The 16,965-nt window shown below is 46.6% G+C and overlaps 1 protein-coding gene across 1 annotated transcript in view; it reads right to left on the bottom strand.

The window, feature by feature from the left end:
* The window catches only part of LOC111844386 (reticulon-1-A-like), a 35,402-nt gene extending 21,425 nt beyond the window's left edge, over positions 1-13,977 (bottom strand). Inside the window, exon 1 of the mRNA XM_023812824.2 lies at positions 13,616-13,977. Within this exon, the coding sequence (XP_023668592.2) occupies positions 13,616-13,832 (217 nt within the window). The 5' untranslated portion in view covers positions 13,833-13,977. The remainder of the gene's footprint in view (positions 1-13,615) is intronic.
* Between the last annotated feature and the right edge of the window lie 2,988 nt (positions 13,978-16,965).

Consider the following 16,965-nt stretch of genomic DNA (forward strand, 5'->3'; position numbering starts at 1 on the left):
TGGTAACTGGAAGCCTATATTGTGTCACTTTCGTGCTGCATTTTAGATGCATATATGCAGCTTATTAACTGGTTAGATTCTCTTTCCTGCACTGGCCCATAAGGGCTCTAAGAACACGTGGAGCTCGTGTACGTTTCACCTTTGGAGAAGCTCCTGACTTTTCCGAAACATTTCCGTGAAATTGGTACTGCTGAATGAACACCTCTATGCCATGACACAGGAGAGTGTCTAATGTTGGGAGGGGGGACACAACTTTCAATTTAATTATTTAAATACAAAGGTCTGTTAATTGAGGGGATGAATGAATCCAAATTAAGCAAAGGGTGTGTGCGTGTTTGCGTGTTTGCGTGCTTGCGTGTGTGTCAGCTGACATGCCTGCATGTCCTCCATGTGCTCATACAGGCAGTGCAGGCTCCTACTGCACCCCACAAACATGTGATTAGCTGAGCTGTTGTCTCCACACTGCCCTCAAAGTGGTCTCCCTTCCTAGGTGAGCTCTGTCCTGTGTTGTCTGGGACAGACTCACTCTTGCAGGCATTCTGGCAAACCAAAGGCGGCGCTGTGTAGCCCATCTGACTAAGACGCTGAGCTGGTCATCAGAAGGCTGCTGGCTCTAATCCTGCGACTGGCACAGTGATGTCACCATGAGCTCCTTAAGCCTGTTTCCTCACACTGCTTCCTCACACTGTTTCCTAACACTGCTTCCTCACACTGTTTCCTAACACTGTTTCCTAACACTGGTTCCTAACACTGCTTCCTCACACTGCTTCCTCACACTGTTTCCTCACTGTTTCCTAACACTGTTTCCTAGTACTGCTTCCTCACTATTCCGCTTTGGATAAAAGCATCAGCTACGTAATTATAAATAAATATATCAACAAACCCTGGAGCAGAAACGGGAAAAATGAAGAAACGGGAAGAAAAAGACTGGAATCAAGGCCACATGGAGGAGGAGGCGGAGGGGTGAGGGGTGCCGAGGTTAATTGGTCTGGGCCGGAGGCGGCGGAGCGCCCCGCTGTGGTCCCCTGGATAACGACGCCATGGCAGAGATTCACGCTCGACTGCAAAGCTGAGCAGAGCCGAGGAGTGCAGAGAGGCGGAGGAGCGCAGAGAGGCGGAGGAGTGCAGAAAGGCGGAGGAGCGCAGAGAGGCGGAGGAGCGCAGAAAGGCGGAGGAGCCGCCGGGTCCTCAGCTCGCTCACCACGTACTGCAGAAGGGCTGTGCTTCCCCAATCAATACAGAAAGCTCTTAACTCGTCTGGAACGTTCCATGCTGTACTGCTTACAGGGGCTCTGCCTAATATACGATGTCTGCAAATTGCTCTAGAGGAGATAAGTGGGGAGGAATAATTGCTCAGTAGCATATAAGAGCCAGCTAACAGTGAGCATTAGAGAAGCTTTTTGTCAGCATGGAAGTTTTAAATCCAGCGCGGTCCCAGACGCTGCTGTCCTACATCTCACTCTGAGGCCGTCTGGGAAAAGGGTATTTTTACCATCCCGCAGCGGAATAGGCTGTGAGTTCTTTCCATCAGGCTGAGAGTACCCATGATGCATTGCCACAGCCTTCTGATAGGGTAGAGGGGATGGGGGTATGGGGGGGGGGAGAACCAGCAGGTGACAATATCGACACCACAATGAGCTCTTGCTGCTGAGTTCATGCTTTGTCCACAGGAATTAGTCTCTCAGAAGAAGCTTCACCGTGACTTAGGTCACGCATCTCTACGAAGGGCATGAGGGCGGCTTGGTAGCTTCAGACGGCACAGACTGAACTTTCCACATTGTCATGGACTCCAGGGGGAGCTGAAGGGTGAAAGGTCACGAACCAGTGGGAGTTCACTGTGTGGAACATAAGACAAATTTAGTGACCCCCGGCTGGGTCGGTGGTTAAATGGGCCGCTGTCCACTGCGGGTCGCTGCGGCTACTCAGCGGCAAGAGGCAGAAAGAGGAAGACCACATGAGAGAAGGCGGCAGAGTGCCACAAGCAGGCCGCAAAGCTGGGGAGGGAATGTTGGCATGTTTGATGGCATGGCAAAGGAGGGGGGCTCACATTCACAGCTCAGCATGAACTGTCCGTGACACATGTGTGTGTGTGTATGAGTGCGTATATGTGTGACTGTGTCTGTATGAGTCTTTACGTGTGTGTGTCTATGTGCATGTGTGTGTATGAGTGTGTATATGTGTCTCTGTATGTGTGTCTGAGTGTGTGTGTATGTGTGTCTGAGTGTGTGTGTATGTGTGTGTGTGTATGTGTGTCTGAGTGTGTGTCTGAGTGTGTCTCTGTATGTGTGTCTGAGTGTGTGTCTGAGTGTGTGTGTATGAGTGTGTATATGTGTGTCTGAGTGCGTGTGTATGTGTGTGTGCGTTTACAGTTTCCTTGCTAACATAACCAAGCGCGTCTGTATCCCTGTGCTGCTTTAATATGCACGCTCACCGGTCTTCCTGCGTATACGCACAGGGTTTGGCCTCACAGCACATCAGCCAGCACAGTTTCAAACCTCACTAATGTCCTCCTGTTAATGACCCCAAGTTAGGCTACAGGAAATGGGTGGGGGGGGGGGGGGCACTGAGGGGCGATAGATCTTCAGGCCTTGGTGGGCAGAACTGTGGAAAAAGGTGGCGAGAGATGACAGGCAGACAGAGCAGTGACACGAGGCTGTTTGATCCTAAGGACAGAGACCTGGGGTCAGTGATGATGGCCAAGTGGGGGTTAGAGCGACACAGACCGTGGAGCTTGGCACCCTGCCGATTGTAGGAGCTGCACTAAGTACAGGGTCTGTAAGCAGGACATGGGCCAAGAACGGGGGGGGACAGATGCTGACACACGGAGAGACACGTGCGGAGGGAGCGACAGCGGGCATGTGTCCCGGGGAGGGACATGGACCTCTGAGGGAGACGCGACTGCTTCTGTTTCCCTGTGTGGAGCTCAGCAAAGGATATCTCTGCCGCTTATTAATTAGCCTCATTTCCCCACGCGTCTTTCCATGTCTTGTCCAGCCTAAGCTCCATCAGCCCATCCCAGCAAGCCCCTGGGACAGGGCTGAAGCTGGAGGCAACGTGGATGGGATGCTAAAAGCAAACACTAGGGGCACTATAAACTAACCGTAGTCTTTGGCTTTGAATGATAAAACAATAATGGGGTTAAGGGCCATGTTAAGAGCGCCTGATCCCCACCCACTGCTGATCCTCACCCACTGCTGATCCCCACCCACTGCTGATCTCCACCCACTGCTGATCCTCACCCACTGCTTATCCCCACCCACTGCTGTTCTCCACCCACTGCTGATCTCCACCCACTGCTGATCCTCACCCACTGCTTATCCCTACCCACTGCTGTTCTCCACCCACTGCTGATCTCCACCCACTGCACTCTCCTCTGATGTTCAGGTCCCATTTCCACCTGGGGGAGGCACAGGTAGGCCCCCATCCAATCAGAACTCTTCATATCCCAACAATTAATAGTGCAATGACCCATTTTCTGGCCAAAAAAAGCTCTGGTACAAACTGCTGAATTAGCAGCACTTGCCTTAACCCTTTGGCAAAGCTTATGCGGTGCTTGGAGCTGGCACACCACACCACAGCTGGCCTCTCATCGTACCTGATGAGACAATGGCCAACAAAGAAGGTCTTATGCAGGTTCTCTTCTGACCTCCAGCACTAACGGAACAAGGGGACACAGCCTGACACATTGGGGGAGGCGGGGATGGGCGAGTGGGGAATTCCAAGCCCATCGTGCTGCAGCAAACAGCCAACAGGACCCGTCACCTCAAAAGAAGAAGCCTCCTGGGCTCAGACACAGAATAAGTGAGGGAAAGAGGCCACTTTCTGCATCTCCTGCTCCAGACTGCAATCCAGCACACAATAAGAGCAAGAGCCAGTGTGCCCGACACCTGAAGGAGAGTGTGCACAGAGATCACCAGTGTGTGTGACACTGGAAGGAGAACATGCACAGAGATCACCAGTGTGCATGACACTGGAAGGATAGCATGCACAGAGATCAATAGAGTGAGTGACACTGGAAGGAGAGCATGCACAGAGATCATCATTGTTCGTGAAAGAGAGCGTGTACAGAGATCAGTAGTGTAGATGACAAGGTATCGCTCAAGGGTCAGTTAGAAGTGGATTCCTTATGATCATGGGCGGAGTCATAACCCACAGAGTCAAAATTAGCGCTAAAATTAGTGCGTTGATCTGTAATTGTTGGATGAAACAGAATGATCAGACTATAACTGCTGCTAGCAGGTCAGACTCTGCCCCCTTAGATCTTTTATGGACACGGACTCTATGCAGAAGCACATCATGTGCCTCCTCCTCTTCAAGGATACCCAGGGAAGAAGAGTCTGCCCCACTTTCCTGCCCCCGAGGAAACAGCTATGCGGACAAACACCCAGGATCATTCACAGCACCGTTTTAAAAACACATCCTGATGTTAATGCTCCTTAAAGGATATTTCTAAACTGAAAATCACCCCAAATCACGCCATGTCGCAGAGACCGGCCACGAATCATGCCATGTTGCAGGGGCAGTGAGAGACCGGCCACGTATCATGCCATGTCGCAGGGGCAGTGAGAGACCGGCCACGAATCATGCCATGTCGCAGGGGCAGTGAGAGACCGGCCACGTATCATGCCATGTCGCAGGGGCAGTGAGAGACCGGCCACGTATCACGTCATGTCACAGCATTACACAAGCGCACTGCAGCCTTTCTCACACTCAATCTTTTCATCTTTACCTGAGATACAATATGTGGCCAAACGCATCTGCACAGCTGACTGTCCAAAAAACTCACTCTGAGACCACGGCTTTGGCTCACTCTTTAGAACATAAGAACTATACAAACGAGAGGAGGCCATTCGGCCCATCGAGCTCGCTTGGGGAGAACTTAACTAATAGCTCAGAGTTGTTAAAATCTTATCTAGCTCTGATTTAAAGGAACCCAAGGATTCAGCTTGCACTACGTTATCAGGAAGACTATTCCATACTCTGACTACACGCTGTGTAAAGAAGTGCTTCCTTAAATCCAGTTTGAAATGTTCTCCCGCTAATTTCCACCTATGGCCACGAGTTCTTGTATTTGAACTAATGCTGAAGTAACTATTCGGTTGAACAGCATCCAAACCTGTTAGAATCTTATAGACCTGGATCATGTCCCCCCTCAGTCTCCTTTGCTTGAGGCTGAACAGATTTAGCTCAAATAACCTTTCCTCGTATGACATTCCTCTAAGACCAGGAATCATTCTTGTGGCCCTACGCTGCACCTTTTCTAAGGCCGCTATGTCCTTTTTAAGATATGGTGACCAAACCTGTACACAATATTCTAGGTGAGGTCTCACCAAGGAATTGTATAATCTTAGCATTACCTCCCTTGACTTAAACTCCACACACCTGGAGATGTACCCCAACATCCTATTGGCCTTTTTTATTGCTTCCCCACACTGGCGAGAATGAGACATGGAAGCATCAACATACACACCAAGGTCTTTCTCATAATCAGCTACCTTTATTTCAGTAGGTCCCATAAAATACCTGTACTTTATATTTCTGCTCCCTACATGGAGTACCTTACATTTGTCTATGTTAAATTTCATCTGCCAGGTGTCAGCCCAGTCACTAATTAAATTAAGATCCCGCTGTAGCTGCTGAGCCGCTAGTTCAGTATCTGCTACACCACCCACCTTGGTGTCATCTGCAAATTTCACCAGTTTACTGTATATATTGGTGTCTATATCATTTATGTAAATTAGGAACAAAAGTGGTCCTAAAATTGAACCCTGCGGTACCCCACTATGAACGCAGGCCCACTGTGACATCGAGCCTCTTATAACTACTCGCTGCTTCCTATCCGTTAACCAGTTATCAATCCAAGTCGCTACAGTTCCTAAAATACCTGTCGCTTTGAGTTTAAGTGAGAGCCTCTTGTGGGGAACAACATCAAAAGCCTTTTGGAAATCTAAATAGATGACATCATAGGCCTTCTTATCATCAACTTCCTGAGTAGCTTCCTCAAAAAACTCCAACAGATTTGTTAAACAGGATCTACCTCTCCTAAATCCATGCTGGCTATCCCTCAAAATGTTATTTGAGTCCAGGTAATCTACCATTTTCTCTTTGATTATAGCCTCCATAACTTTACCAGTTATACAAGTTAGACTGATTGGCCTATAGTTTGACAAATTACTTCTATCCCCTTTTTTGAAAATGGGCGTTATGTTGGCATGCTTCCAATCAGAAGGTACCACACCTTCAGATAAGGATTTTTGAAACAGTAATGTTAAGGGTCGGCAAATAATATCCCTCATCTCTTTTAACACTATAGGTAAGATGCCATCAGGGCCCTGTGATTTATTTATTTTGAGCTTAGCTAGGCTTTGCAAAACATCAGCTTCAGTTATATATATATTAGTTATAGACGATGTTGAATTAGTAATAAGAACTGGTAAGTTACTAGTGTCCTCGACAGTGAATACCCGTGCAAAACTATCATTGAACTCATTTACTATGTCAATGTCGTTTTCAATTATAAGACCCTTACTATCCTGCAGATTAGTAATTTCAGCTTTTAGAGCTCTTTTAGAGTTAAAATACTGGAAGAAACTTTTAACGTCATCCTTAGCCTCCAATGCGATCTTCCTTTCGACATTCCTTTTAACTCGTCTAATGTCATTTTTTAATTCAGATTGTAGATTTAGATACTCTTGCTTTATTATGTCATCATCAGTTATTTTCCATCTCTGGAACAAAGCCCTTTTCCTCCTTACTTTATACTTTATGTCCCTATTAAACCACCTAGGTTGCAATTTCCTAGATTTATTCTTGCTAGAAACAGGTATGAAGTCCTCTTGTACTTGCAATAATGTGCTTTTAAAAAATTCCCATGCCTCTTCAACAGTTTTGTTATTTAACTCCATCCAGTTCACGGTTTCTAGTTTTAATCTCATACAATTGAAGTTAGCCTTCCTAACATTATATATTTTTGATTTGGACTTTGCTCTTCGGGCACTAAACTTAACCTCAAATTTAACCATGTTATGATCGCTACTGTCAAGTGGTTCTAAAACATCTAATTTACCAATCCTGTCCTGGTTATTAGACAAAACAAGATCAAGAATGGCATCTCCCCTGGTAGGGGTGTTAACAAACTGAGTAAAAAAACAATCCTGTACTAATTCCACCATCTCAAGTTCATTTTCAGAAGAGCCAGCAACAATGTCCCACTGTATCCCCGGTAGATTAAAATCACCCATAACTACCACATCATTTTTATTGCTCATAATCCTAATATCACTGTATAACAATCTGCTTTCCTCAGCAGCTACATTGGGTGCTCTGTAACAAACACCGACAATTAGGCTATTTGAGTTTGTAGCATCTAATTTTACCCATATAGCTTCCGTACTTTTACTTATATCAGTAAGCTCCCTTGCCTGCAAGATTTCCTTTACATATACTGCAACACCACCTCCCTTCTTACCTATACGGTCTTTACGGAACAATGTGTAACCATCCATATTATATTCTTGTCCATCCTTATCACTCAACCACGTTTCAGTTATTGCTATAATATCATAAGAGTCCGATGAGATAAGAGCCTCTAAATCATGAATTTTATTCCTAATACTCCTGGCGTTTAAATACAGACAACAAAGCGTAGGCTTATTACGGTGCCTACTTATAATATGATTTTTTTGGGCTTTCCGTTTCCCCCCAGTTACATACTTAACTAACCTCCCTGCCCCCCCAGTCCCTAGTTTAAACATTCCTCAACTACTCTACAAATACGCCTTCCCAGTACACTGGTTCCCCTCCGGTTCAGATGCAACCCATCCGGCTTGAACAGGTCCCACCTGTTCCAGAAGGTCCTCCAGTGCCCCATAAACCTAAACCCCTCTTTCCTACACCATCCTTTTAGCCACGCATTTAATCTCCTTATCTCAGCTAACTTAGCCTCACTTGCGCGTGGCACGGGGAGTATTTCGGAAAATACCACCATGGACGTTCTGCTTCTAAGCTTATTGGCGACTTCTATAAATTTATCCTGCAGAACAGCCCTTCTACCCTTGCCTATGTCGTTGGTGCCAACATGCACCACGACAACTGGATCCACCCCAGCTGGGGCCAAAAGCTTGTCCACACGATCTGGAAGGTCTCCTACCTGGGCACCAGGCAGGCAAGACACCGTACGGGACCCTCTATCACGCGTGCACACATAACTGTCTACTCCCCTAATAATTGAATCCCCCACTACCACAACCTCCCTCTTTCTGGGGGGAGGGGGCTCCTCAGTGCCCAAGGGCCCACCTGCTTCCCCAGTCCCTTCCGGCTCTAAAGCTGGAAGCACCTGAAACCTGTTAGACACAGACACCTCAGGTGATGCCGCCTCTGTAACGTGTGTACGCCTTTTCCTGCGTCTACGACCTACGGTCACCCAGCTCTCTCGACCTCTCTGCTCTTCATTCTCCCTCCCCCCCGTTAGTGGCGTACACACCGTCTCCCTAAACGGCGTATCAACTAGCTCATCTAACTCACTGTTGCATTGGATGCGAGCCAGTTGCTCCTCAAGGTCGCGAACCTTGACCATGAGTGAGTCCACTAGCTTACATCGCTCGCAGATGAAGTCCGACTGGACACTAACGTCCAGAAGGGCAAACATCTTGCAAACGCAACACTGAGCTGGCCCCTTTGATGCTATAATAACTGCTACTTTCCTTTAGGTGACCAAGTATTGATGTTGGGTGATCAGGTCCCTTCCTGTAAGCTTGTTTGTCCTACCACTCCAGCACTGAACCTGTTCCCAGATGTTTCTACTTCACAATCACTTCACTTGAGGCTGACCATCCCATGATGGTTCCAAGAGGAAACTCACTAACCTCTTATGTATGACCAGCCAGCCTGCTGCCAGTGTTTCTCGCTGGAGACTACACAGTAATTAGTTATTTGTGTCAGTAATGGGTGCAGCTTAATGAGCCAGTTCCTGTAAGCCAGCATTTCCCAATCCTGTCCTCAGGGACCCCCAGACAGTCCACATTTTTGCTCCCTCCCAGCTCCCTGCCAGACAGTCCACATTTTTGCTCCCTCCCAGCTCCCTGCCAGACAGTCCACATTTCTGCTCCCTCCCAGCTCCCTACCAGACAGTCCACATTTTTGCTCCCTCCCAGCTCCCTACCAGACAGTCCACATTTTTGCTCCCTCCCAGCTCCCTACCAGACAGTCCACATTTTTGCTCCCTCCCAGCTCCGTGCCAGACAGTCCACATTTTTGCTCCCTCCCAGCTCCCTGCCAGACAGTCCACATTTTTGCTTCCCTCCCAGCTCCCTGTCAGACAGTCCACATTTTTGCTCCCTCCCAGCTCCCTGCCAGACAGTCCACATTTTTGCTCCCTCCCAGCTCCCTGCCAGACAGTCCACATTTTTGCCCCACCAGGCGCTGGGAGGGAGCAAAGACGTGGAATAGATAGGAAACATTGTTATAAGCAATAGGGATGTCCACATACTATTAACCATACAGTGTAACAACAACAGTAGTGGCAGAAGCCTTTGCAACTGCTGCTCTTACAATATGAGGGCTGTCAGCTTCCTCTCTGATGGTGTCATGTGGTTCCAATGCTCACCCCCCCCCCCCACCCCACCCCACCCCACCCCACCCCACGAAGCTGATCCAAAAGGTGCAAATCCGACCTCTGAAGCAGATGAACTGAAACCTGGTAGGATCTGACATCTTCATGTCCGACGAGCAAATCCTTGTAAATCTAAGAACCTCCCCCCCCCCCCCCGAAAATCCACCCCCCTGTGAACGGCTTTGCTCCAGAGCCGGACGATCCTACGTGATTGTGGCAAGTGAGCACTGCTAGCTCTCTCGTTACATAACCCGCTGGTGGAGCTGCTACGTGGAGCCCACAGTGAGCCCCATTGAGAGCTCATTAAGGCCGCTTCCCTGGCGCCGGTGTGCCCGCTCCCTGCTCCCGAAAGCCCGAAGCGTGGGCAGCTCTTCCCCTCTCACATACAGCTCCAGGTGACAGCAGCGCAACGCCATGCATAAAAATACAGCCACTGCTATCGGGAGATGGGGCTCCTGAACTGCACTTTACTAAGTAATCATTTGGCTTGGTGATTCATGCTAATTCTTTTTATTCAACAGCAGAAATATGTTTTACTTGGAATGTTATATAAACTGTAATGCAATAAACATGCTGGTTTAAATTATACAGAAAGGGACTGGGCCTGCAAACCAGAGCATGTGAGCGGAGTGGAGCGGTGAGAATTTCCGCTCCTCGCTCACGAGGCTGTTGGCTCCGCCCGCTCCTCCGCTCTAATTCGCACTAAGCCGCTCCGCTCAACACCGCTCCTCGCTCCACTAAAATGTCCTCCCGCTCCAGTCAAATCGCTCCACGCTCGCTCCAATTTAAAAGAGGAACAAATAATCTGCATGCCTAACAAATGTCACCTTAAACCGAAGCCTTATGTCATAAAGAAATATGAGCAACGGCAACATTGCCAGTCAGAACAGAAAATATTTATTTTTAAGCAACCTATCGGCAACAACGGACAGGTTTGGAAATGGCATTCCACACAAAAATAGGCTTAAAAATAAAGGAATCAGTGGGTTTAATAGCCTAAAGAATATACAGACACGTTTTAAATTCCTCAATTTTTTTCTGTTGATGCAGCACGTCTCTAAAATAAAATTTTACGTTACGTGAAATAAAAAAAAATCTTATTAGACCTACTTTGAATGACAAAACGAATTTATTTGATTACCAATATTTACTTTATAGGCTTTTATACTTTAATTTACTTTATAGACTTGATATGCTACAACCATATAAAACTTGCACGCGTTTTGCTCTGGCTTCCGCTTGTTCGCGTAGCACACTCAAGTTTCTGAGAAAAGTGATTCCAAAGTGAATCTTTACTCACTGAAACAGTTTCACCACATTGTTGTTCTTGCTGTACATTCTTGTCATCTAAACGTTTGATAAGAATAGTACACTTGTATGATTTATCAGTTTCCTTTGTGAAATACTTTGCGAATTCCATCTCGGCCAATTTGTGTAACAGTCTTGATAATTGTACAGATGAATTCTGGGTAGATTTGGGCACGCCTCAGAATTGTAGTGTGAGCGGTATCGGAGCGAAATTGGAGCGAGACAAAGCGACCGCTCCAGCCTTAATTAGAAAACCTGCTCCGCTCCTCGCTCACGCTCCGCTCCGCTCACATGCTCTGCTGCAAACCACCACCCGCTCCACAAACCGCCACCCCACCTCTAAACCACCACCCCCTCCCCAAACCACCACCACACCTCTAAACCGCCGCCCCCTCCCCAAACCGCCACCCCACCTCTAAACCGCCGCCCCCTCCCCAAACCACCACACCTCTAAACTGCCACCCCACCTCTAAACTGCTGCCCCCTCCCCAAACTGCCACCCCACCTCTAAACCGCCACCCCCTCCCCAAACTGCCACCCCACCTCTAAACTGCCATCCCCTCCCCAAACTGCCACCCCACCTCTAAACCGCCACCCCACCTCTAAACTGCTGCCCCCTCCCCAAACTGCCACCCCACCTCTAAACCGCCACCCCCTCCCCAAACCGCCACCCCACCTCTAAACTGCTGCCCCCTCCCCAAACTGCCACCCCACCTCTAAACCGCCACCCCCTCCCCAAACCACCACCGCACCTCTAAACCGCCACCCCCTCCCCAAACTGCCACCCCACGTCTAACACAGGTACTATAAGATACTGTCGTCTATTTAAAAAAAAGTCACTACAAACACACAGGACCCCTATTCCTGCACACTCCTACACGCGTGTCTGCACACACACCTACACACACACCTGCACACGCATCTGCACACACGCCTACACACACACCTGCACACGCATCTGCACACACAAGCTCCCAATCACACACCCAGGAACAGATCAACTAATTAGCCTTTATAACGGTTTGTGATTAATTTAATACCGTCTCCTCGGCTGTTTGACTGACCTTTCCAGCTCCGCTGCTCTTAGCTGAAGCAGTAAGACTGCAGTGAAATGCTGACAAAGCCAGAGACCAGCTTTAGAAGGAGAGGACTGCCAGGCCAGCAGAGACGTGGATGAAATCTGAGAGGGAGCTCAGCTCCACAGGGCCAAAAGAAAGCACTCCACTGATCCATGGGACAAAACATCAGGCCGCAAATTTGTCTCTCAAGTATGACACGCACACAAGGACTAACTTTCTCAGTCACACCAAAAGAAACAGTCAAGGTAAGTCAACCAAGAATATTCAACAGGCCAGTCTGCACAAACATCACCTTCTTTAAGGCTAAGCAAGGCCAGGTTCTGCCTCGCTCCCTCGCAGGGCCCGCATCTCACCGTACGCGCCGAGCAGTGGCAAAGACACTGGCGGAGATGCTGACGTCAGAAGAACCTGCTTGTTCATACAGAGAGAATGGAGACTGCATGCTCTGTAAGACAAAGTCAGCTGAACACTGCTGCACTGCACAGGTGGAGGAGAGACAGCAGTCAGACCGGAAAGCCTCTGACTCCCAACACTCGTCAAAATGACTCCGGACCCTCTCGAAAAAGTCACGGGGTCACTCAGTCCTGCCTCTGGACAACACCCCACAGATCACTTTGTCCCTGAGACCAACCACCAAGCAGGAGACAGCTTTGAAATGTCCTGGCTGTGATACATGCCCAAAAACATCACCCCCACTATCACCACACTCAAGCTACACATGACTTTTTTTCACCTTATACTAACTTTCTTCCTCACATTCTGCTTGTGATGAAAATAGCACAGTATTTGAGTGTCACTCTCATTCTGCGCCCAGCTGCGAGCAGGTCTGCAGTCGGCCCAGATACTTGCCAGAGAAACTCATTAATGGTCCTTCTCCTGACTCTATAAAAATAGTTGTCCTATTAAACTCATTTTTTTAAATTGTACTCACTGATAACTGTAACACCTTTTGAGCAAATATCCCATTAAAACCAAGGCTTAAAGATTTTCATTTGCTTCAAGGCAATATAGCAAAAGTGTAAATTAACAAATAAACAAACAAACAGTGTTTGTGTTCTACTTTGAAGGAATTAACACTGAAATCTCTTGATGCACACATACTTTTTAATACCCCACCCTCCAGAACACATACTTTCAAAATAAAAATGATAATGATGATAGGTACATTACAACCGATGAAGTTCTTCGGTTAAAACAAAAAAGATTCTTTTGTGAGTTTCACTGTATACCCCTCAAAGACGCGGTGTAACGAGAGAGTCAAACCATGCAAGGAACCGTGTTTGCAGTGATCTGTGCAAGCAGTTGATAAACAAACAAACGAATGAACGGATAGACAGATGATTAAATTAATGAATAGACAGATGGATAAATAACACGGACTTAACACGTGGCCAACCAAAACACACACGAACCCATAGAGGATGTCTGCTTGCATAGTTGCTTTCGGGACCGAGTTCAGTTTGCCTAGCCAGCTCCAGATACGCGCTGAAAAGTTGTTCCTTGCTAGATCTGAGTTATTTCCCCATCAACATGGAGAATCTGGATTCGACCGTGCGGCGCGCGCGTGTCTCAAGAGCCGATGCTTTATTCTCATCCGGTCTCTCGGCTGGCGATTTACCTGTAGATGCAGTTTCCATGGTAACAAGGGGGTACTGCTTCTTCTCCGATTGATGGAGAAGTCGCTTCTGATCGGTGTTACCCTCCCAGCTTTTATCCAGATGTCTATCTCCCGAATCACCGAGCCCAGCCACGGTAGTCCCAAAGCGAGCGCTCTTCTCCAACTCCTCACGAAAGCGCTTTCCTTCCGGACTTGGCTCTTCGCTGGGAACGGACATGCTAGACTAGAGTTATTTTCTGGGAAGCGTAATGTGACGGGCGAGGCGATACCGACTCGAGAAATTCACCACGAAGCTACTGTTACGAAATGTCCAAGCAAAGAGCACGTACTCCGGCAGACCATTACGCGTGTGAAACGGCTAGTCCGGCTCTCTGTTTTAGTCCTGACGTCACCGCATCCGTGTCTCATGCTAGGCACGGATTTGGGATGGAAAGTAACGTTCTGTTAACCATTTACTGCGATGGCACACCGGAGGCCGCCTAATGCCGCTCTAAACAACAACATCAGCAATAATAATGAAAACAACATCAACAACAATCATTATTATTAATATTACTACTACTATTATTACTACTGTACTACTACTGCTGCCACTATTATCTGTTTTTATTGTTGTTGTTCATGATGATGATACTGTATAGTCTACTTATTGTGTAAATTTCAGTGGGCAATATGTTAAATACATTGCAGTGTATATTGCAATAGTAATGTGCGATATTTAACACATTATAGCCAAATAAACTACATTACGGAATTGAATGATAGAGATACTGTAGGTATAACATATCTAATGAGAAATATATCTAAACGGCTTCTTGTATTTATGTTTATAATGAGAGCTGTTTCGCGATTTTTTCTTTTACATGGAATCAAATACTTGGATGAAGTGAAGGAAACAAACTTTTAAGTCATTCGACACTATGACTAATTATTAATAAAGAACAGCAAATGTAACAGGCGACAGCACTGTGTCATATTTATGTTGTGATTAATTACAAGGAAAAGATAACTGGTGTTTCAGATTAAACCGAAAGGTAGATTACGTTACTGCTGATTAAATCATTAATAATATATACCATATGTTAAACCGATGAAAATTTGTAGCGGCACTGATTATGTTCAACGCGATTTATATGTTGCGTTATGTCTAAGTTAATAATTAGGAAAACCATTCTTTTTGGCTAGTATTCTTTTGGTGAGTGATGATATTTGCCATAACTGACTGTTTGTGAGACAGCTGTACGGCGCCCTCTATTGGTGTTAAACAACACAAATGGTGAGAAAGCGCAATTGCTCAAGTGTTACGGTAAAATGCCCAGAATAATGGGTACCTTCTGGAAGGCGCTGTTACAGCCCGCCGTGTGCCCTGTCGTGGCGGTCTTTTTCAGATCATCCATTCTCCGTCTTCTAACCGCGTATCTTGTTCAGGGTCGCCAGGGACTCAAATCACTTTAGATTGCAATTTAATTTGCCTTACTTGACACCCACAGGTAATAACAGAATAGCACAGTGGAGGCCAAGATCAAGGCTACTTTTGAGTGCCGCCGTACATCAACAATTGCTGCTCAGAATTATTTGAGATTTTTAAAATGATTTATGGGTGTATTTCAAAGGTCTGATTATACTAATGATTTCTGCATATTTTAGATGTTAAAATTGTTCGTCGGGATTAGTTTTTTTTCTTGTGCAGGTCTGTTACTGTATTTAAACGAAACACCGAACAGTATCTTTCATTTGTATGCGGTTATTTTGAAAGGAGACTGATTACATTTTTACGCTTTGCGTATATTTCTGCACGGGCACGACTGGGATGTAGGCTAATTAAAAATGACTTCTATGTTCCCAGGAAAACTAGAAAAGCTGTTCGTGTACACTGGAGTGGTTATTGTGCTCTTGTATATTGTAAGGGCCTTACAATCGTGCTTTTTACCGTTCACTTTACGGGTTTATTTTGCTTTACGGCATTACTCGCAGAGTGAAGCTCTTTTAAATAAACCCTGGTAAATATGGGGGAGATCAGAGGGACACTTAAGTCAAGTAATCGCAAGGATTTAGTTTCCCTTATAGCCTCGTAAGCTTCTAGCTTCCTAGAGCAGTGATTCGTGTGCATGTTCTGCAGGACGGACCGCGAGAAAGCATAGCGGCGCGCGCAACATCCCGCGTGCACGTCTGCCGTCTGCTAAGCGCAGTCAGGTCCCAGGCCCTTCAGACAAAAGATGATGGTGCCATGATCAGAAATAACGGTATTGCAGGGACACCTTCGGGGCTACGTGTGCATCTTCTGGATGCAGCTCCGTGTCACAATGTGTTTTTTTCCGAATCTGCTCCTGATTATACAGCAGTAATTAGTGTTAATTGTTTTAATGAACCGCGACTATAGACGTAATAAGGCTTTCAGACAAAACAACAAAAACGACAACAAAAAAGCATGCAGTATAAGAGCAGGGGACACCTTATTGGCACTATTTTGTTTCTATGCACACCTGTTTAAAAATAGCAGTACAAGTATGGCTTTTAATGTGGATTTCTGCAATGTGCTTTAAAAAAGTTCTCTTTAATGTCCTATAGGGGGCAGCAGCCTTCCATGTTTCTTCTTCTTGCTCTGTGACGAACAGTTCTTTTCCAAAGGGCACGCCTGCCCTATGTTTTTATCACCTGGGACCATGACAGATAGGAAAACAAAACATTCCTCCTGGATTAAACACAAGACTGCAGTCGTGCGCAAGTCATTGCAATGGTGACAGAAACATAATTTATAATAATATTATATAATAATTTATACACAAATACACTGATACGGCCTCAGCCATAATTAAAACCAGAACAATCACGCTTCTGTATGCCACTGGACAATAATAATACATAATATAATCATTTTTAAATAATTTATGCTTTTTAGGGTTATTTGTTGACTCCAAAGCTTCATAAAGATGGATTTGGTTCAGCAGCTTCTGTGATCTGACCCGGCCTCCTCGTGGCACTCGCCTGCTTCTTTACTTGCTTCGAGAAGCTGGGACCTTTTATTGTGGCTCTCTGAGCTGCTAGCAGGTCACTGATGATCGCGCTGTTTAGGTTCTGATAGCACTGAGTGGCTAACTGAGAGCATTCATAGAGTCCTTATGTCAGGACCTGAATAAACTTGCTTTAAGAGCAAGAATGAGCATCACCTGGTGATCAGGTGCCTGTGAGTAAGGCAGGGACACCATGACGATGTGCTGCCTGTGGGACACCATGAGGATGTGGTGCCTGTGAGACACCATGACGATGTGCTGCCTGTGAGACACCATGAGGATGTGGTGCCTGTGAGACACCATGAGGATGTGGTGCCTGTGAGACACCATGACGATGTG

This window comes from Paramormyrops kingsleyae, chromosome 19, assembly GCF_048594095.1.
Source record: "Paramormyrops kingsleyae isolate MSU_618 chromosome 19, PKINGS_0.4, whole genome shotgun sequence".
NCBI classification, from domain to species: domain Eukaryota; kingdom Metazoa; phylum Chordata; class Actinopteri; order Osteoglossiformes; family Mormyridae; genus Paramormyrops; species Paramormyrops kingsleyae.